Source organism: Spodoptera frugiperda, chromosome 21, assembly GCF_023101765.2.
Source record: "Spodoptera frugiperda isolate SF20-4 chromosome 21, AGI-APGP_CSIRO_Sfru_2.0, whole genome shotgun sequence".
In the NCBI taxonomy this organism is placed as follows: Eukaryota; Metazoa; Arthropoda; class Insecta; order Lepidoptera; family Noctuidae; genus Spodoptera; species Spodoptera frugiperda.
The window spans coordinates 1,172,580-1,195,385 of NC_064232.1; the positions used below are offsets into that span (position 1 = coordinate 1,172,580).

The 22,806-nt window shown below is 39.6% G+C and overlaps 3 protein-coding genes across 3 annotated transcripts in view; 2 read left to right on the forward strand and 1 right to left on the reverse strand.

Moving 5' to 3' along the window:
• LOC118280282 (fatty acyl-CoA reductase 1) overlaps positions 1 to 5,670 on the forward strand; it is a 37,671-nt gene extending 32,001 nt beyond the window's left edge. Inside the window, exons 9-14 of the mRNA XM_050702186.1 lie at positions 531 to 651; positions 1,955 to 2,077; positions 2,536 to 2,655; positions 3,305 to 3,456; positions 4,175 to 4,280; positions 4,618 to 5,670. Coding sequence (XP_050558143.1) covers positions 531 to 651; positions 1,955 to 2,077; positions 2,536 to 2,655; positions 3,305 to 3,456; positions 4,175 to 4,280; positions 4,618 to 4,753 — 758 coding nt within the window. The 3' untranslated portion in view covers positions 4,754 to 5,670. The remainder of the gene's footprint in view (positions 1 to 530; positions 652 to 1,954; positions 2,078 to 2,535; positions 2,656 to 3,304; positions 3,457 to 4,174; positions 4,281 to 4,617) is intronic.
• Positions 1 to 22,806, forward strand: part of LOC118280546 (pseudouridine-5'-phosphatase-like) — a 157,094-nt gene that overhangs the window by 5,747 nt on the left and 128,541 nt on the right. The gene's annotated exons all lie outside the window — the stretch shown is intronic.
• On the reverse strand, positions 6,080 to 22,554 carry LOC118280293 (putative fatty acyl-CoA reductase CG5065). Its single transcript, XM_035600257.2, has 12 exons — positions 22,407 to 22,554; positions 19,136 to 19,212; positions 18,466 to 18,745; positions 17,791 to 18,036; positions 17,135 to 17,287; positions 16,505 to 16,604; positions 11,351 to 11,410; positions 10,945 to 11,077; positions 10,201 to 10,308; positions 9,488 to 9,619; positions 7,951 to 8,211; positions 6,080 to 7,505 (listed from the first exon to the last, which is right to left on the reverse strand). The coding sequence occupies exons 2-12, from the start codon at positions 19,177 to 19,179 to the stop codon at positions 7,427 to 7,429; spliced, it is 1,596 nt and encodes a 531-aa protein (XP_035456150.2). The 5' UTR covers positions 19,180 to 19,212; positions 22,407 to 22,554; the 3' UTR covers positions 6,080 to 7,426.

The window sequence follows — 22,806 nt, forward strand, 5'->3', positions numbered from 1 at the left end:
GGGCAGACGTGCTCCATCGTAGGCCGCATCATCACTTACCATCAGACGAGATAGCGGCCAAACGTCGACCCATCAAACGTAAAAAAAGTGTGATGCTTACCTTTTAGGGATTGGAAACTCGGAATTTATCAAAGACACAAGATACTTACTTGCTCTTTATCAAACGTGAAGTCCCTTAATCCCTTATATGACACCCATTTTGCCTCGTTGGCCGAGTGGTTGCAAGTGCGACTGCCGGGCAAGGGGTCTTGGGTTCGATTCCCGGGTCGAGCGAAGTATTACTGGGCTTTTTTCGGTTTTTCGAAAATTTCTCAGTGGTAGCACGGAGTATGGAAATGTGCCCGGTATATGGCAATAGGCTCACCACCTATTACATGAAACTTACAACATATAAATTGTGAAATGTGGGTGTGCATTGGCATTATGTGCCGTAATGTACACCTCTGCCTACCCCTTCGGGGATTAAAGGCGTGACGTTATAAGGTGGTGCCAATAAGTATATGACATACCTCATTCACCTTAATTTTCAGGAGCTGGCAAGGGAGTGATCAGGTCAATGTACTGCAAGAGCAACAGCTATGCTGACTACCTGCCGGTCGACGTATTTATAAACGGCATCATGATTGTCGCGTGGAATTATATTAAGAATGGGTACGTATAAACATACTTACAATTCCTATTTATTGGGCAACTGGCTGCCGTGTAACGTGTCGCGGGTTCGATTCCCGCACGGAACAACTCTTTGTGTGATCCACAGATTGTTGTTCCGGGTCTGGGTGTCGTGTGTATGTGAAATTGTATGTTTGTAAACGCACCCACGACACAGGAGAAAATCCTAGTGTGAGACAACGCTTTTTTTTTAAACAATACAGTAATACCCCAGAGTTACGCGATAGGTGGGCCCGAGCGGTTGTCGCGTAAGTCGGGGTTCAACGTTGCATATAAAATATTAGGTTCAAATGACTCATTTTTCGTTCTTTTAGATGACATAATTAGAGATTATAAGTAAAACGCACTGCGCACGTAAAACAATTGCACGCGGAACGTTTAAACTTGTCGCAAATTGAACACTGAGTGCGCGGAGCGAGAGAGCCGATGCGCGCGGCAATCAAAATGAAAAACCGCGTATCTCCGAATTCGCGTAAAACGGGGTAGCGTAAGTCGGGGTATTACTGTACATTATTTTAGAGAATATCTTAGGTATGTTTTGAAAAAAATTACAAGAGCGGGAATCAAACCTGCTAAGGCTATTCTGAAATGTTCAATTCAAAAGATCGAAGTGAACTCGATCGCCAGTCCACCGTGCCATTGGTTGAGACAAATGAAGAGACATCAACTAAGTTTTTGTGGCCTATTCGAGACTAAAATGTAAAAGTAGGAATTAAGAAGGTACCACAACTCGCCGTTCCTGCCCCTCAAATCACGCAGCACGTTTTGCGAGCACGAAACAACGTTTGTTTTGACTTTTGCAGCCATAGTATTGTATTTTCCGGAGCTGCGGACTACCTAGCGGGTTTACCGGGGCTCCGGCTCGAAAAGCAGGAGTAGGAACGGGGTGGTTTTTAGTCAGTAAAAGTCTGATACTACCTCTCGCTTAGCCCAAGGCGGGAGAAGTCATCGGATAATTTTCACCACTCAAAAAAATGTATTGTATTTTTGTAAAAAATCTAATATTTTTTAATTCCGGGACAGCAAAGTAAAATTACTGGGACACGGGACAGCACACAACATTCTGGGACAATCCCAAAAATCCCGACCATCAAATCTGGCAATCCTACCTACCAAGTCCACTGCTGGACTATGAGCCTTATCTTTCTTACTCATATTTCTCTATTAACCAAATTGTAAATGTATAAGTGTATATGTAGCATTTAAGTAAGTGTGGGAGAGCCATGCCTCACCTCAATTTAGTCATGTCTCACGATAGTTATTATGTATATTTTTTAATTTCCAGCGACACGAAATGCAACATAATAAACTTCACATCATCAGCGGAGATTAAGGTCACCTGGTCCGAGATGATAGATGCTGGCAGGGAGATCATCATGAACAGAGTACCTTTGAACGGAGTAGTGTGGTAAGTAAAGAAGAATATGTCCATTTTAAGGGGTATTGGGGGGCGAAGGAGATGTATGGATCACCTGAAGTATAGCAGAAAATGGGGGAAGCCTCCACCAATAGAATGGGGAAAGATAAGTGTGGGAGAGCCATGCTTTGGCATGATTGGGCCGGCTCGACCGGAGTGATACCACGGCCTCACAGAAAACCGACGTGAAACACCGTTTGCGTTGTGTGATTGAGGTTATCGGAGGCCAAATTACCCCTCTTGCCAATGTTCCTAATCCCCAAATTACTTACCCCCAAAAGACCGTCAACGCACTTGTAACGCCTCTGGTGTTTTGGGTGTCCATGAGCGGTAACGATTGCTTACCATCAGATGATCCGTCTGCTCGTTAACTAAAAAACTTACGATAGTCGTCATACAATAATTAACCCAATTACTTTAATACTAAGGATTATTTTCCATTGCTACAGGTATCCAGGTGGTTCAATGAAGCATTCTAGGCTGTACCACAATATTTGCGTGTTCTTCTTCCACTGGATTCCAGCCTTCATCATCGACACACTTCTCTTCTGTCTAGGATATAAGCCAGTGTAAGTATGATATTAAGTACCCCTTTTTTTAAGGGAGGAAACTCATAAACTTGTCTCACCTTGGGCTCGGTGAGAGGGAGTGGCAGACTCTAACTGACTAATTGCCACCCCGTTCCTACTCCTGCTCTTAGAGTCGGAGCCCCGGTAACCCGCTAGGTAGTCCTCAGCTCTGGGTCAGGCATCAGCCTTACTGTGGTGATGTGTTGTACCCACGGATCTGGTCGGGTGGCGAGCTACCCTTGCTCACTATATTTTTTTTTACTATATTATTAAGTAACCTAGTTTTTACTAAAAGCCAATTTTTTGTTGAGGAAAATCATCCAGTCTCTTCTCCCGTCCTGGGTGAGGTGAGAGAGAGTCAGAGTCTTACTGACTAAACGCCACATCGTTCCTACTCCTGCATGCTTCAACCCAATGGGTATGCAGATTTGACAAAGAAAATGTATAATGATCACTGGAATAAACTAAAAGAGGAAAACTTTATTGGTTTTAAGTTACACTAGGACTCTTACACTACGTCTTGTATGAGCGATCTAGAAGCGAATGCGAAGCGGTGCGGTGACACGCAAATTCGCTCACCGCATCCCAAGTGCATTCGTCCCCTAGGCGTTTAACGTGTTAATATATGAATTATCTTTTCTTTTTCCAGACTATGCCGTGTACAACGCCGTATCACCAAAGGTTTCGAAGTATTTGAATACTACACAAACAACCAATGGGACTTCAAATCGGACATCGCTCAGACGTTGAGACAGAAACTCAATGCCAAAGAGAGACGGGACTATAAGGTCGACGCTGTGGGTGAGTGAGATAGATAGATAAATAAAAAAAGAATTCAGCATTAATTTTTATAATCGTAATCACTATCGTCTGTAGCAACACACTACTGAGAAGAGTACCCTTAGTATAAGATTGCTTTCTCTGCTCGGTTCTCTGATTGGCCAGCTCGAATAAATCAACCAATCAGAGCGCCGAACGCGCTCTCGTTTCGATAATTTTAAACGTAAAGCAAACTCGTACTAATGTTACAGACCTCTTAATTTTTACGTATAACAAGATCGAAGCGTTACCGCGCTATGCGCTTTGATTGGCTTGCTCCAATGAACCAACCAATCACAGCGCCGAACGCAGTTATATTTCGATCTTCTTATACGTAGAACAAAACTAGTACTAAGCCTTCCACTGTCTCGAAAAGCTGGAGTAGGAACCGGGCGGTTTTTAGTCAATAAGAGTCTGACACTACTCCCTCTCGCCTCGCGCAAGCCAGGAGAATTCATTTGATGATTATCCCCCTTAAAAAATAAAAAAAGCCTTCTACTGTCACCACGTAACAAATGGTGAGCAATCACCACTAGAACAGCTTACAAGATTTTTCTTTATATAATACCATCATCACCATCAAGCAATCAGCCCCGTACTGTCCACTGCCCCCCACAGTCCTCCCCCAATGACTACACATCGCGAGGTTGGAAGCGACCTGCGTACATTTGCTTATGTTTTTATCATGTATGTTCCCCAGGTCTGGACATCTCAAAATACTTTGAAGACTGCATCAGAGCCGCTCGAATCTTCATTTTGAAGGAGTACGATGATACTCTACCGGCTGCTAGGAGGCATATGAGAATGTGAGTATAAATCTCTTAAAGAAGAGGGGCAGAAGTACAGACTTCAGTGTTTCGATGTTTGCATGGTTGTATATAAATTAATGATTATGTTATCGGTTCACTCTATACTACTACTACTGGTACTAGTAATAGACACTGCATATTGGGTTTTGCGACTATAACATTAGTCAGTAGCCGATGCAGTAGTTGGGAAACTGCTACTATACAACATGTAGTACGAGTAGACTTAATTCGCACAAAAAAAAATATTTATATGATACACAAATTGTTTTCCTTTACAAAACAAGTCAATCTTCACCTAAAAATCCAAGACCTAACCTCCAATCCTAATTTTCAGAATGTACTGGGTCGACGTCATAGTCAACTGCCTTTTCTGGGGCTTCCTGCTGTACTGGCTCAGCGGATGGATGACCACGACCAAAGCCATCGTCCCAGACACCGCCACACCCACCGTCATAGCCATGGACGCGTAAACACCGCCATCTTGGATGTTTGAAGTTTGACAGCTGTCATTGATGACATCTGTCACTTTTGACACCTGTCACTTTTGACACGCGTCACTTTTGACATCTGTCAAGTTATTTTATTAAACTTGAGTGTTGCTATTGGTTGTTTTTAAAGAAGTGTAGTAATGCATGTTTTATTGTAATTAGATGTAAAAAATGGAGGAATGTTATTGGTTATGTAATGTTTTGATACTTATTTTGTAGAATATAGTACTTTGTCAAGACTTTCAGCTCAATACTAGAATGTTAGGGAACATGTCTGTAATTTTAAAGTAAGTTTTAAGTCTTCATTAACCATAATATCAATAAACAGCCATTATTTTTATAATAACTATCGTGAGACATACTTAACTAATTAAAAATCACAGTTTTCTCACGTACATTAATGAAGAGATGGAAATTAAAATATGCCCAGTATATGACAATAGGCTCACGCCCTATTACATGGGACTTATAATACAAATGGTGAAAAGTGTGTGTACATTGTACAGAGGCATTACATGTCGTAATGTGCACCTCTGCCTACCCTTTGAGAATAAAAAGGCGTTGACGTACAAAAAAGCTAAATGAAGAAATATTGAACTTGAACTGAAAATACACATTGGTATTTACCCAGGTTTCGAACTCAGGAAATTGTCAACGTCTAAGAAGTTCTACAATGCAAAAATTATTGTAAAAATTGTTACTATATGTGTATAAATACCTAAGGTGTAGGCATTACATTTAAGTTCTTAGATATAAAATAGGTACCTTTAAATACCTGCGTTATAAGACTCTGAAAGACCTGAATTTTAGGTCTTATATAGATATAAGTGTGTATACGATTTTTGTACCTAACCTAGATTGGATACTTATTTTGTAAATAAAGAGAGTGAAGAAATATACGTATTGTTTATTTTATTTATTACTAACTTACTCGTCCGCATTCCCGTGAGATAAAAAGTAAGCCTACGTGAGTCAATGTATTGTTTTAAAATGCATGTCTAGTATTTTTCAACTGCCTCGTAGGTCGCAAGTGCGACTACTGGACAAGGGGTCTCGGGTTCAATTCCTGGGTCGGGGAAAAATATTAACGAGCTTTTTTTGGTATTTCGGAGCGCGGAGTCTGGAATTGTGCCCAGTATATGGCAATAGGCTCACCCCCTATTATACAAATGGTGAAAAGTGGGTGTACATTGTATAGCGGCATTACGTGCCGTAATGTGCACCTCTGCCTACCCCTTCGGGGATAAAAGGCGTGACGTTACATAGTATTTTTCAAAACCCTATTGGATTATAAGAAAAACAACTATAGACATCTAATTATGCACAGTTTTTATTATTTATTTTGATTTAATAATTAAAATTATTTACCTTAATCAGTGTAGACACTTATACAGAAACGTATTCAATAACTTAAATATAAAATCTCATAAAAAACATAATATCTGATGTACAAAATATTTGTAATAAAAATATGACACAAATAATTATGTTGACAAGTCTACAATGTATAGTTTTTCAATGAAAAACCAAATAAAAAGAAAAATTAGTAAATAATAATTATTGAAATGGTGAAACTACGCATTTTTAACCGACTTCAAATACGGGAAGTTCTTAGTTTTACCTCTATGTATGTTTATATGTGATTAACCCACTTTTAGATGAACTGATTTTGATGCGGTTTTCAGCATAGTATTTTTTCAGACTTAGGAAAAAGTTTTAGGTATATTACTCGACTTCAAATGAAGGTTGTAAAAGAAAATCGAAAGCGGTTTCCTTTTTTTATAAAAAAGTTATTTTGTATTTTGAGGTATTTTGTAATGGTATTTTAAGGAAATTCATTGAAAAACTATCATTATTAAAAAAAGCCATTACAAATTAAGATATTTGGTGAATTTTTCAGTTTTTATAGAAAAGCTAAAATATATATAGTTTTTATATATATTTTTCTAACAGTACAGGTACACTCAAATGACTTAATAACTATTACATAATAAGAAGTGTCATCACATAAATGACCAGAAAATTAAAAAAAGAAATTAATTTTGAGTCTGTGAACTGTCCAAACAGATTGTCTGACTTTTGACATTTTTGTATGTGAGCTTTGACATTTTTTCCTGACATTTGACATTATTGAAATGTGTCATTATTTCATCTGACATTTGACATAAATATAATAATTATAATATATTTTATTTTGATATATATTCAAAGATAGATAGCCTCTATGTCTATCAAATGTTTGAGAAATTATATGAGTATTTCATAGGGTTTCTTTGCTTAATATAATTATTTTAAAGCCTTATTTAAAATCTTGTTTAGCTTTTTGACCGCCACAGTGACATATGAACTAAAGTTTTTATTTCCTTTAATAATATTATGATTTATATATGAAGTTAATTTCTTTCTTTGTTTTCACATACATAGTTACATAAGGTGACATTCAAAAATATTTCGATTCAAATATGACACAGTTCTGTGTGGTCATTTGACAATTTATCTGACTTTTGACATTTTATTCCTAACTCTTGACATTTTACCTGACATTTGACATGATTTAAATCTGTCATTTTTGCGACTTGGCGGTCAAAAGGCTAAAACTTAATAGTGAGGACGAAATGGTTAATTTTATTTACAAAATACATCTTGTAATTTATTTTACCGTAAGCGGCCGGCTAGAAATCTGAATATGTAGTATCCTGTTGCCGCTTGGAACAGCTTGTGAACCCAGTATAGCCTGAAAAAGACATTAAAAATAAGTTTTTTTTATGGTATAAGCCGGTAAACGAGCAGACGGTTCACCTGATGGTAAGCAATCGCCGCCGCCTATGGACACTGAAACACCAGAGGCGTACTGTGCGTTGCCGGCCTTTTGGGAGTTAGGAATTTAAGGATGGTTGAGCAATCGAAGATTGGGAAGGGTGTAATTGGGCCTCTGGTAACCTCACTCACACAATGCAAGCGTTGTTTCAAATCGGTTCTCTGTGAGGTCGTGGTATCACTCCGGTCGAGCCGTCCCATTCATGCCGAAGCATGGCTCTCCCATACTATAACGGCCAGTTTCAATAACCTATCTATCTGTAGATTTGCCTACTAGAGATAGAATTTTGACACATTTTGTATGGAGCTTATGTAAGTCAGGTCAAATGATTAATTAACAAAACAATTTCAAGAAAACTTACCGCCTCAGCTTAGTCCTCGCTACTGGCAGAGACTCCGCAGTATCTTTCAGTATATATCTCCTTATACCAAACATATATGCTCCTATATAAGAATCCCAGTCAAAGTCAGCCGGCCAGTGGGGGAAGGCGCCAGAGTCTCTGGCATAACTGGCATCGTCGTGCAACGCCGTCAACTCAGCGATGCCAAACTGCCATTCGTGGTTGGCAAAATATTCTCCGGTTGCAGCCGCCATTTTGAAACGGCGTGCCAGTTTCATCATTCTGAAAGTTTAATAAATAATAATAATTATGGTTTTATTGTAACTTTCGTGAGACATACTAAATTAATTATAGGCAATGTTTTTTTTTTCTAAAAAAAAAACGTTGCCCTACATTAGGATTTTCTCCTGTGGCGTGGGTGCGTTTACAAACATACAAGTTCACATACACATGCCACCCAGACCCGAAACAACAATTTGTGGATCACACAAAGTGTTGCTCCGTGCGGGAATCGAACCCGCTACCCGTTGCTCGGCAGCCAGTTGCCCAGCCACCGCACCAACCGTGCAGTCAACCGTGTTATCGGCTTACTTAGTAGCAGCGCGACAATCGCCGCGTCGTGTGTCGCGGAATGCTGCTCATGAATATGAGCCTCTAGCACGGCTTGAAACTAGTCGAGTTCCTCGTCAAACAGTTACATGAGTAAGCCGATAACATAATAATTATTAATAATTATGGTTTTGTTTATTGTGAATGAAAATGAAAACGGGAAAATCTTGTAAGTCCTTCGACTTAAGTTCTTTTCTTTTCATTACAAATTGTTAAATAATGGTGCTTTCCCACCACATATGTGCTACGTAACTATGCTACGCAGATGTAATAGCTAATCTGGAAAACTATGATGACCGATTCCACTGATACTAAGCTATGTAGCTGTGCGAGAAAGATACTCGAGTATGCGATGTACCTATAGTAGGGAAGCCATCCATCTCGAAATTTTTATATGGAAAGATAGCTCGCATCTTTCCATATAAAAACATAGCTTAGCTGAGCCCGTTTCTACCAGTACTAAGTTATGTGTGCCAATGAATATGATTAGTAGAAGCCAAACGCACCCACAGCAACGTAGCATAGCACATCTCTGGATGAAAATCACCCTCAAACTGCTTTCCAACCTCGCCATGTGTAGTGGACGGTACGTGACTGATTGCAGGATGGTGATGATTTTTTTTTATGAAACAAGCCGGTAATCGAGCGTACGTATTACCTGATGGTAAGCAATCACCGCCGCCCATGGACACTTGAAACACCAGAGGCGTGTGCCGGCTTTTTGGGAGTTAGGAATTTAAGGGTCGTTGTTCGGGAATCGGCGATTGGGAAGATTGGGAAGGGGGAATTGGGCCTCCGGTAACCTCACTCACACAACGAAACACAACGCAATTGTTGTTTCACGTCGGTTTTCTGCTCGGCCGTGGTATCACTCCGGTCGAGCCGGCCCATTCGTGCCGAAGCATGGCTCTCCCACACTTAAAATGATGATGAATAATGGTCTACTTACATGGCCTTCCGTCCCTGAGCCCTGAGCAGCAGGTCGTACATGAAGGCAGGCAGGAAATGACACGTGATCTCCCAGAACGTGTTCATAAACCTCGACTCGGTGAACGCGAAGTTCGGGTACCACATCACGTATCTAGAAATAGAGCATTTCATTATTATTACATCACAACATTTTCGCCGATCGTAAAACCCTCAAAAAGGCTGAGCGGAAGAATATGCTTTGAAAAGGTAGAGGGCACGTTTGTTCCTTCGCCTACCATTCATAATAACCTAACCTACCTGTAGGCCTACTCCGGTTCTCGAATGCGAAGTTTCGTTTAATCTTTGGCCGTAGGTTTTATTGATTTACTAATAGAATTACTTGAAATAACGTTTTATTTTTTAATTTCATATCAATACCATCTATTTATTTATCTTCATTTCATTCGTTCATTTTTGTTCACGAAAGTTCGCAATAAATGGAATTATAGTACTAAATCTGCTAAGTTTCTAACTAAACTTTGTTTTTCGTTGAATTGGAGAAAGCCTCCAGACTAGTTTCTGCCAGCTTAGTGGGATAAAAAGTATATAAGATATAGCCTGTGTGTTATTCCAGACCATAATCTACACCTGTACCAAATTTCATCCCAATCCCTTCAGCCATTTTGACGTGAATGAGTAACAAACATACACACAAACTTTTGTATTTATATTCTAAGATAGTAAGAAACTTACTTGGTGGGGTTTTCCAGTGCCCATTTGACGCAGAGCTTGGTGAACTGGCCCCATTGGAGGGGGTTGATGGACCCTGAGGTCACGTTGTACACTGGACAGCGACCCGGCCTGGAAATGTTGAGATATTATTGAAAATACTGTATTTTAAAATAAAAGTACGATTCTAGTTCGTGGTGCAGAATACAACTTTTGCAAAGTATTATGATATAAGTTTAGTTTTGAATCCGAACGGTGAGAATTTTTTCTCATAATCATTGCAATTTTCTAAATACCTGTTATATTTTTACGTGATATGAGGCAAGCAAGACACATGAATCGCCTGATGGTAAGCAATTAAAACCGCACTTGTGCACCCAGAGAGTCTGAGGGTTACAGAAACGTTGAATCTCTTTTTCTTCAAGGTGATTAGGTTTTTTTTATGCGATAAGTCGGTATTAAAGAGCAGGCGAATCTCTTGATGGTAAGCAATCAACGCCGTCCATAGACGCCCGAAACACCAGAGGCGCTACAAGTGCGTTGCCGACCTTTTTGGGGGTTAGGAATTGGAGGATTATTCGGGGCATCGGATTGGATTATTGGGCCTCCGGAACCTCACTCACACAACGCAAGCGTTGTTTTACGTCGGTTTTCTGTGAGGCCGTGGTATCACTACGGTCGATCTGGCCCTTTCGTGCTGAAGCATGGCTCTCTCGATAGTAACGAGAAAAAACGTTGCATCATCATTTGAAATCTGTTGATACTCACTGCTTAACTCCTTGCCTCCAAGCAGCCAGGATGCAGGAGTTGACGACCATGTCGACTGGCACCAGGTCCACCACGTACCGCTCCCGGCAGTACCCTGAGCGATAGGTTCCACGAGACATCTCCATGATGATGCCTGGAAGAAGAAGCAGTAGATGATTAATTCATCAGAGTCAATGAGGACAAAGATATGGTGAATGGTGACGGCTAAGTCACAATTCAGCACTCTGACTCTTCACGTGGGTATCGTATACCCGACTGAGACGTATTGTGATGACCACAAGTAACGATGAATTAAAAGCAGTATTTTTTATAGGAGTAGACGGGACACCTAACCTCTTATCTTAAAGGTTTGTGAAGGTCTTATCGGAAATATGAAAAATATGATTCATATAGTTTTTATACTAACCAGTAACTCCATAGACGTTGTCTATCCATCCAGGATAAGGTTCTTGCAGGGCAGCTGTCACTGGAATAAAGAAAAATAACTTTTATTAACTAAAGTAATAAGGTTCAATCCTGAATAGTCCGGATAGACAGAGGTGCTTTTCCCAATATTCACAATCCCCGATTCCCCAACAACACTTAAATTCCTAACCCCCAAAAGGCAGGGAACGTACTAGTAACAGATGGGGCCCAGTAGGACTGATGCCTGATCCGGAGCTGCGGACTACCTAGCGGGTTTACCGGGGCTCCGGCTCGACAAGCAGTAGTAGGAACGGGGTGGTTTTTAGTCAGTAAGTCTAACACTCCCTCTCGCCTCACCCAAGGCGGGAGAAGGCATGGAAAGGAAAGGAAAGGAAAGGAAATTGAATGATTTTCCCCCTTAAAAAAAGTCCCTCACACAAATTGAATATAAAAATCACATAACATTATATTATATTCTACCAGCTACTTCCGCGCGGTTTCACCCGCTCTTCTTGGCTCCTATTGATCAGAGCGTGATGATTTATAGCATATAGCCTTCCTCGATCAATTTACTATCCAACACAAAAAGAATTATTTAAATCGGACCAGTAGTTCCGGAGATTAGCGCGTTCAAACAAACAAACTCTTCAGCTTTATAATATTAGTATATATTTTAGTATATAGAGTATAGATGAAAGTGCCATAAATGACCTTTCCTTTGCTTTAACCATGAACTATAAAATACGCCATTGGTATCGATTTTCACGGTATCGATTCTGAAATAGCGATTTCAATTAAAAATTCATGATACCCTTCAGTTTTCAGGCCTGAAATATCGATTTCAGGTGTTATAAGATACTAGTAGTTAAACCTTGTATTTGAGGTCAGAGTTAGACCACTCGTTTCCTTCGCGCGAATATGTTAGGAAGTTTTTTTTTAAACTGACATGGTCACTAACACTAACATTAGAACTTGAGACGGGATATTTACCATGTTTATTTATGTCTGAGTTATAGGAAGAGTATAAGGGTAGACCGATTCGTCTGCTCTTAAACATCCACCCGCATATACTCCAGTTCATCCGTGATCATGGCGCTTGCAACAGTGCTGAAATATCGGAAACTCATAGACATAAATAAACATGGTAAATATCCCGTCTCAAGTGTGGTTGTAAATGCGACTGCCGGACAACGGGTTGCTAGTTTTATTCCCGGGTCGGTCAAGAGTATTAAGTATCGCGGAGTTTAGAAGTGTGCTCAGTATCCATATACTTTAACAAATTACAACAGGAGGTGCGCCAATTGCCATCAATTGGCTCACCTACAACTATCACAGGACTTAAAACACAAGTGGGGGAAAAGTGGGTTTATTTCAAATAGACAGTGGCATTACGTGCCGTAATGTGGAGTATGTGCTTCTCTGGTCAAGGAACATCCGGGGATAAAACGTGAGGTTGTTGTTGATTAATTTAATTAATTGTTTTCAATTTTATACTTTTGACTAGAAATATTTAGGCGTATTATGTTTATGTGGACCATGATACTACTTATTAGTTTTTTTTTAATATTTTCCTAAATTTTCATTTGCTATAAACCTCACGGAGCCCAAGACCTTTCAAACGAATGCTTCACTATGGAAATCGGTTCGTGCGTTCTGAGAGTTATAGCGTCACGGAAGGAAAACCCGACTTATTTTTATATAATAGATTAATTTAATTATTTATTTTTCTGTTTTAGTTTTTGTGGGCTAACGTTTTTTATATTATTATTTTTTTCTTTTTGCCCCACGCTAGGATTTTCTCCTGTGTCGTGGGTGCGTTTACAAACATACAAGTTCACATGCACATGACACCCACACCCGAAACAACAATTTGTGGACACAAAGAGTTGCTCTTTGCGGGAATCAAACCCGTTACCCGTTGTGCGGCAGCCAGTTCCCCAGCCACCACACCAACCGTGCAGTCATAAAAAAAAAAGTTTTAAAATAGCATCAGTTGTTCAATACCACCTAACCACAGCCAGATAAGACATCGTGGTGATATGACAAGCATTACATAAGAGCTATGTTGACATGTCTTCTAGTCGCTTTCTCGCAACTGGTTTCGAGATAAACTCCATTGAGTAATAGGCCATAGTACTTGTTACCAGCTAACCTAACCTATAAAATTATAGTAATTTAATTATGTAATAAAGCCTTTCTGGGTAGATTTGCGGATAACCTTTTTTTGGGAGTGGGGGACTTCAAACAATGACTTCTCTCGTCTTGGGCGAGGCGAGAGGGAGTGTCAGACTCTTACTGACTAAAAACCACCCCGTTCCTACTCCTGCTTTGAACCGGAGCCCCAGTAAACCCGCTAGGTAGTCCGCAGCTCCGGATCAGGCATCAGTCCTACTAGACCCTATCTGCTGTGGATAGCCTAGTATTACCGTGGCTCGGGCTCAAAGCAGGAAAAGGAACGAGGTGGTGTTAAGTCAGTAATGTCTGATACTTTCTCTCGCCTCTCGCAAGGCGGGAGAAATCATTGGGTAACTTATGAAAAGGAAGAGACTGTTGTTAGTCTAATGCTGGACATGTCTAAGACTCCTATTTAAAAAGGGTTTGCCATTTTCCAGAATCTTCACACTTGGCAAATAAGTTGGAGATTATAGTACAAAAAGTTTCAAGTTTATCAGAGAGCGCCGCAGCCCGGTCTCTGTGTTTATAACCCCTTTGTCGGGTATACGACACCCACGTGAAGAGTAGCGGTGGTGACAAATATATTTTACACCGACGTCACTAGCAAACTTAGCTATCCCAAATTTCAATCGTATCGCTTTGTAAATAGAATTAAAAATCAATTAAAGAAACTTCGTTCGTTCAGTGACCTTAAACCTTTCTGAAGGACATCACATAGGTACATATATATATGGTATGTACATTATATATGACGACTATATATGTATGTATTAAATATGTGATGAGCATACAATCAAGTACTAATTAATTTAATCTAAGTATTCTTAAACGTGCGTAATACAATGCCTCAATGGTCAAGTTGTCGCAGTTTTAAGTGTAGGAGAGCCATGCTTCGGCACGAATGGGCCGGCTCGACCGGAGTGATACCACGGCCTCACAGAAAACCGACGTGAAACTACGCTTGCGTTGTGTGAGTGAGGTTACTGGAGGCCCAATTACCCCTTCCCAATCCCTGATTCCCCAACAACCCTTAAATTCCTAACTCACAAAAGGCCGGCAATGCACTTGTAACGCCTCTGGTGTTTCAAGTGTCCATGGGCACGGAGATTGGTTACTATCAGGTGATCCGTCTGCTCGTTCACCGCCTTATACCATAAAAATATCTAATTCATAATTATTGTCAATGATTTCGACAAAACCACAAAATTAGTACTAATTAGTTAAATTACTACTTTGACTTCTAAAAGGTCAAAGTTTCGAATTTAGAATCAAAGAGGAGTTTTTCGACAGAGGAAAATTATCCATTCTCCCGCCTTGAGTGAGGCGAGAGTGTCAGACTCTTACTGACTAAACACCACCCCGTTCCTACTACTGCTTTGAACGAGTTGAGTTTTATTAAGTCGTTTCAAAGCTACTAACGTCTGATTTTATTACATAAATAATTCACAGCTGTCCGTCTGTCTCACTATATATGTAAGTTGTATGTTAATGAGTGCTTAACCATAGTTTTAATAGCAACAATGACATGTACTATAAACTATGATATATATCTACTGGTATATATTTTTAAGGCGTCTGTTTGTCGTGGTGGTCTGGAGGTTTAAAATGCCCTCTTCTCATGCGTGAGGGCTGCAAGTACCAATGTGATTTTTTTGAGTACTTCCTAAAATTGTTTAGACACCACTGACAAAAGGTGAAGGAAAACATCGTGAGAAAAATGGGCTTATAATTTCTAATTATTAGTTTGAAATCACCAACCCGCATTGAGCAAGCGGGGTGATCAATGCGCAAACAGCTTAAGTGTGGGAGAACCATCCTTCGGCACAAATGGGCCGGCTCGACCGGAGTGATACGGTGGTACCACGGCCTCACAGAAAACCGCCGTGAAACAACGCTTGCTTTGTGATTCGTTATGATTGAGGTTACCGGAGATCCAATTACCCCTCTTCGCAATCCCCGATACCCCAACAACCCTTTAATTCCTAACCCCTCAAAGGCCGACTTGTAACGCGGCTGGTTTTTTAGATGCCCATAGGCGTCGGTGATTACTTACTATCAGGTGATCCGTCAGCTCGGTTACCGGCTTATACCATAAAAACCATCTGTGTAAGAAGAGACCTTTGCTCAGCAGTGACCACTTATAGACAGTTGATGATGATGAATAGAATCAATGAATTCCATTTATGTGTGATAAAAACAAAATCAATACCGAACCAGGTCATTTCCAGGTGAAACTTTAATTATATACCTTTAAAGTTTTGAGGCACAAATTCAGGCCCTTTTTCCCTGGGAATTAACGATAGGAACACCATCTGTTAAGGCGTATAATGTCCCACAAGCTGTCTTGGTACGCCCGTTTCGCATGACATTCATATATAAGTCATAAGTCATATCGATCTGTGATATCATTGGTTGACTTGTGGCGTTAAATAATATATCTATATATGTACGTATGTATCTTTTGTCTGATGGTGCGATTGTGGTGGTTCGATTTCCTCACGGAGCAACTCTTTGGGTAATAAAATATATTTTTACCAAAATATTTTTCTAATTTTTGTCTGTCTGTCTGTCCATCTATCCATTCTGGCTAATCTTTAAAATGGCTGGACCGATTTTAACGAGACTTTTATTATTAGGAAGCTGATGTACTAAAAAGAGTAACTTAGGCTACTTTTATTTAACACAAAGTACATAATCCAGGCGAGCGAAGTCGCGGTCATTAGCTAGTAATTATTTTATAAATTTCTGCAAGATTTCGAAAATTTATAATTTATATTTAGTCTTTATTTTTGAAATCATCCGATGACTTTTCCCACCTTGGGTGAGACGAGAGGAAGTGTCAGACTCTTAATAACTAAACACCACCTCGTTCCTACTCCTGCTTTTCGAGCCGGAGCCCCATTAACTTGCTAGGTAGTCCACAGCTCTAGTTGAAGTATACCTTTGCTTAACAATCAATAAAGCTATATTATGTACTTACCAATCGAAGGTCTAACGATGCAGACTGGCAGGTTGGTGTGCCCGTACACTATGGACTCTGCCAGCGCCTTCGTCAGTGTGTAGGGATTCGGATGTTCACCCTGCAAGATGAATAAGGCGTTAATTTATGGAACTGTTAAATAAATATCCTTTGTAAGGTAAGCGTCGACAGGCCCGCATTGTACGCATCGGACGGATCGCATCAAACGGATATTTTTTTCAGACTGCGTCCACTGTATCGACAGCGATCGGATTGCCGATACCACTTTCGCTCGGATTTTTGACATCAGCATTCCGTATGACATCATCCGGTACGCATCGCATCAATCCCTTGATTCCCAACAACCCTTAAATTCCTAATCCTAAAACGCCAGCAACGCACTTGTAATGCCTCTCGTGTTGCGGGTGTCTATGGGCAGCGGCGATTGCTTACCATTTTCAGGTGATTCATCCTATTAAATCCCACAACAAAATAAATCAGAAGATATTATCAAAGGAGAAGAAAAGGAATAGTTTCTTATTAAATTAACCTTCTACACAACGAACTAAATATGACTGTTCCCAGTAAAACACTACGGTCTACTCAACAAAAGACCAGTAGACCAAAAGACCGAAAGACTAAAAGACCAACCTGCAGGGTATCTGAAATGACTTCCACAGTCTCTGGGGGCAGCATCTTGGTGCACCTCACTATGCTGTCAGGGTCATAAGGTGGTGGGTAGACTCGTTCTTCAATGTGAGACCTGGGGGCGTTGCTGTACGCTGTTGACACGTGCACCAGGGCCTGGTGGGAGAGAGATGGAGATTAGAATATGATGAGGTATATATAGGTGAACAGTCAAATAACAAGCGAGCTTTTGCGAGCTCTAATGTAGAGATTCTTAGATTATTTAAGTAGGTAATACTAATGTGAAGAGCGAAAATCCGATAAACTAATATCTATTATTAATTATGTAAATTATTATTATTCTTCTGTCTACCCCTTCAAAGCTCAATAAAGATTTAATAAATTGAATATGTTCAAAAGTAATAAAAGTATATCATTTTTTTTTTAATGTTGCACCACAACAGGATTTTCTTTTGCGGGTGCATTTACAAAAATATACATGACATCCAGACCCGAAACAATATTTGTGGATCACACAAAGAGGACTCGAACCCGCTATCCGTTGCACGGCAGCCGGTTGTCCAGCCAGCGTCAACAGTGCAGTCAAAACAAACAAATACACTACAAAATCTTCTCCCGAAAAGAAGCTCCCCCAGCTCAGAAGAAAACACCATAATTACCTTCAACTTAGGCATATCTTCAGCCAACTTCAGCAGGGAAGCTGTTCCTTGGACATTGAGGGTCGTGGCCACATGGAGCGGTTCAGTAAACCTGACGGTTGCAGCAGAATGGAACACCGCAGTCACCTTGCCCAGTAACTCACGCTGTTCGGGACTGACTCCAAGGTTTGGAGCGGAGACGTCTCCAGTTATTGGGTAGAGCTTGCCCAGCCGCTCTGGCCATTTTGCCCTGATGCGGTCGAAGACCTGGGGAGGAACTGGTCTTAGATTTTTTGGTATTTTGTGTGTGTATGATGGATTAAGACATTATAAAGTTTAGTAGCCTGGGATAGCTTTTTTGTTTTTTTGTGTCATCTCTCTTGGTGAAACCCGACGACCAATAGGCAAACTTTTAAAGACTAACAATACAGTAAGATTTTTTTTTAATTCCGCTTATAGGTACAATGTATTTTTCAACATGCGGTGTGCAGCACCGCCCTCCCATTCGCAATTAAATGCTCATGCAGCAGAGATGCAACATAAAACACACACATAACATACAATCTTCCTTACGATCATCCACATCCATCTCATCAACCACTCATTACCCAAAACAGTTTAAAGATACAAAATAACTTAGAACATAGAAAAAAAAATATACGTACCTTCGGAAAACCCCTGAAATATCACACTTACCTGGTTTTTAAGCAATTCCTTATACCTCTGGTCTACTGTCAGACCCCTTTTCGGTCTCATCAGGACGTAGACAGTCTTGATACCAGCACAACTCCTCAACAATTTCTCCAGGAGCGCTTTGCCAACAAATCCAGTTCCTCCTGTGACCAGGATTATGGAATCTTCGTAGAAGTCAGCAATGGCTTCCGAGGTCTTGTCAGGATGTTCCATGTTCATGTGGCTCTCATAATTGAGGTTCAGCACGTTCAAATCGTTGCCGTTCATCATTTCTATGTGTTTTCTAGAATGGGAGATGAGGTTTTAGATACGTGTGATTAGTAGGTAAGGTGTCGTGATTTCGATTCATGAGTGATCGTGGTTTCACTTCAATGGGGCTCAAGTCCATTAAAGTAGTTTATTTGGAAATTTTATATTTTTTTCTTAATCATGAATACTTTGAGTTTTCTTATGTTATAAGCCGGGAAACGAGCAGACGAATCACTTGATGGCAAGCAATTGCCGCCCATGGACACCCGCCACACTAGAGGAGTCACAGATATGCATCAGCCAGCCAGCAGAAAAGGAATACGCTCTTTTCTTAAAAGTTTGAAGATCCTCTCGGTTTGGAAATACCGCCAACGACTAACTACTAACTTTGGTCCTACAAATATGTATGTATGTCTGTACTTACTGATATTCGTCCATTTTATCCGATGACATAAATTTTGAGTCCATTCTGAACAGAAGTCACTTCCAAAATATTATGATCTGCAACAAAAATACTTATTTCTCATCATCATCCTCAATCACGTCACTCTTGACTGCACGGTGGCTGGGCAACTGGCTGCCGTGCAACGTGTAGCAGGTTCGACGCACGGAACAACTCTTTGTGTGATCCACAAATTGTTGTTCCGGGTCTGGGTGTCATGTGTATGTAAACTTGTATGTTTGTAAACGCACACACGACACAGGAGGAAATCCTAGTGTGGAGCAACTGAAAAAACTGATAATGAAACAGTTTTTTTTTACAAAACGTTGCCCCGTTTATTAAAAAGAAAATAAAACACTAGGATTTTCTCCTGTGTCGTGGGTGCGTTTACAAACATACAAGTTCACATACACATGACACCCAGATCCGAAACAACAATTTGTGGATCACACAAAGAGTTGTTCCGTTACATCGGACCCACGACACGGCAGTCGATCGCCCAGCCACCGTGCCAACGGTGCAATCAAGTACTTTTACTTAAATCTGAATCGAACTGCCTAAAGCAGTCACGTGTAAATCCACGCGGCGTGTGTCGAAAATTCTTATATAAAAAAATAACAACTAAATATGCGTTGCTTCATATAATATCTATTGAGGTTATTGGGACTTATTAACATAGTGTTTCACGCGGTTTCCACCGCTTTATTGACAGTATTTATTAACGTTTTTGATGTTGATGTTAAGCAAGAATTTAACTAGTGATATTGCAGTAATGTAGCTTCTTGTTGGTTTTTTTTTAAAGAGAATATCATCCAATGACTTCTCTCGCCTTGGGTGAGGCGAGAGGGAGTGTCAGAGTGTTACTGACTAAAAACCACACCGTTCCTACTCCTGCTTTTCGAGCCGGAGCCTCGGAAAGCCCGCTGGGTAGTTCAAAGTCCAATTTCCGAGTCTGCGGACGGCGAGCAAGGGTAGCTCGCCGCCCGACCAGAACCAGACCCGTGCGTTCCGCGCGCGCCTTAAAGAGCCATCAGACCACCACAGATGGGGCCCAATTGGGCTGATGCCTGATCTGGAGCTGTGGACTACCTAGCGGGTTTACCGGGGCTCCGGCTCGAAAAGCAGGAGTAGGAACGGGGTGGTTTTTAGTCAGTAAGAGTCTGACACTCCCTCTTGCCTTAACCAAGGATGAACGCCTGAACACACGAAGTATAATAAATATTTATTACCTAATTAATCTTTTGTTGGGAGTATAAATAAATTATACATGTATTATTTAAATGTAAAGCTTAAGTGCTTTTAAACATGTATCATTTAATTGCTTAAGGGTTTTTAAGACAAAAGCAATTATTATAATATTTTTTTTGTATGTAAATAATATTCCCAGCTATGTAATTAAAAATGGCGAGACAAACTCAACAGCGATTGTTGGATTGCCCGAAAAAAGCTTTAAACAGAGAGGAGTGGAAGGAGGGTAGGGAGGCATTTAGCCTGCAGTGGAACGATCATGGCTGAAATCTAATCTAGATCTAATGTAATTAATAAAATAATAATTATAAGGTACATTTGTCTGCAATTTCATTTAACAATTAATGAACACATTTCAAAGTCAAAGTCAAACCATTTATTCCAATTAAACCATATATGTACTTAGGTACTTTTGAAACGTCAACAAAGAAAGAAATAAACAATAGTCTGTCAGTCTGTCCGTCAGCGAAGCTAGGTGCTTCCATAGTGTAGCTTCGAATGGAGAAGAACGAGCAAGAAACTCCATTCGTTACTCTTTTAAAAAATATATGTTTACAATTTCTCTGATACATTTTTCCAATCAGTAATTGTACATATATGTGAGAACAATGCAGAGACATTGCAACGCGCAACACAGATGGTAGAACTTACTATGTTAATATATATTAATATATTATACAACCTGTACCAAAAAGGGGGTATACATATCAAGTGCACGGCTTCTAGATAACATAACAAACGATACGGGAAGGGTTTTTTAAACTCATGTTTTCATGGTACCAAGTTATGAATTTTTCCAATACCTACGCACGCGCCGCCGCCGCGCGAATCAAAATTAGGTAGACAGGTACTAGGCGATCAGATTTACAGAAGAAATGTTTCGTAATATTAGCGAGTGATCCCTGTAGTGTTGTGACACGTTTGTATGATTTGAAATCAAGAAGCATGCGATATCAAGTATTTGGTACCAATTTTTTTTAAACGTATTTTAAGCTGAAACTTCGTGTAGAGATTCTATTCAACCTGTATTCTTCAGTGTTTCTTGATGTATATGGGTATTTTGTTATACGTTGTATATGTAATATTTTACGCTTTAAAATAGGACGAGCATAGCGGTATACACTGGCAAATAAAATTGAACCACACGCTACTATTTGATTCATTTCGTAATCAAAATAATACCTTGCTCGACTTGGGTAACGAATCCAAGTACTTACGCACAGAGGCATAAAATGTTAATTATGTAATTTAGTTACACAGCTTTAAAATGTAAGAAATGTATTTTGTATGCAATATAGTTATCACTACATAGTATAAAACAAAGTCGCTTTTTCTGTCCCTATGTCCCTTTGTACGCTTAAATCTTTAAAACTACGCAACGGATTTTGATGCGATTTTTTTAATAGATAGAGTGATTCAAGAGGAAGGTTTATATGTATAGTACATGCATAATATATCACCATTGCGCCCATGCGAAGCTGGGGCGGGTCGCTAGTAAATTATAATTGTAAATTTTTCAAAAATCTAATAGCCACTATCATAGGTACAAAAATGAAATTACCGTTACTTAAAATAGAAATGAAAAACTGATATATAATTTGAATATCGTCGTATCGACGCCTTTTATCCCTGAAGGGATAGGCAGAGGTGCATATTACAGCACATAATGCCGCTATACAATGTACACCCACTTTTCACCATTTGTGTTATAAATCCCATGTAATAGGGGGTGAGCCTATTGCCATATACTGGGCATAATTCTAGACTCCGTGCTACTACTAAGATATTTTTTAAAAACACTTAATTTTAATATTACAACTAATATTAGGATTGTCATTTTTAGCCAAAAAAATAAATAATAAAAGAAAAACAAACCCTTAAACCACACACACACACACAAAACAAAAAATAAAATAAAAATAAAATGAAAAATCACCGGAAAATAAAACTAATAATAATCACATAAAAATAAAAATAAAAAAATTAAAATAAGAATGAAACTCACCAAAAATAAATTGAAGCGGCCGCGGTCCTAAGAATGGGACTCGAATATTTTTTTTTAATATTTTTTTTGTCCGTTATATCATTTTTTTTTTAGTGTGTGTACCGACGTAGCAGTATACTGCCTCGCGCGGCGGGCTGGCTTTCACTGGCTTTGGACTCACGTAATACTAGTTGTATCAAAGAGTATACACACGGTGGTATATTGTGGACGGTAAAGATACTTGGAGCTGTTTTTTCTATGTACATGATTAAATTATTATACTACTTTATTTTATCTTTAACTGTATAATGTATTGCCTTAAGCTGTAAAATTATGCATGTTTTTTGTACTAAATAAATAAATAATAATAATAAATAAATGATATTGATTTGTATAAGGTATTTTTAAGGTATCACACTTA

What these genes read in the sequence shown, in the direction of transcription:
- LOC118280293 (XM_035600257.2), bottom strand. Translation starts at nt 19,179, where the DNA reads ATGGACTCAAAATTTATGTCATCGGATAAAATGGACGAATATCA. An exon ending in TCATTTCAGATACCCTGCAG is followed by an intron (nt 16,605 to 17,134) that starts GTTGGTCTTTTA and finishes TTCATCTTGCAG; the next exon opens with GGTGAACATCCGAATCCCTA. An exon ending in CATCGTTAGACCTTCGATTG is followed by an intron (nt 11,411 to 16,504) that starts GTAAGTACATAA and finishes TCTTTATTCCAG; the next exon opens with TGACAGCTGCCCTGCAAGAA.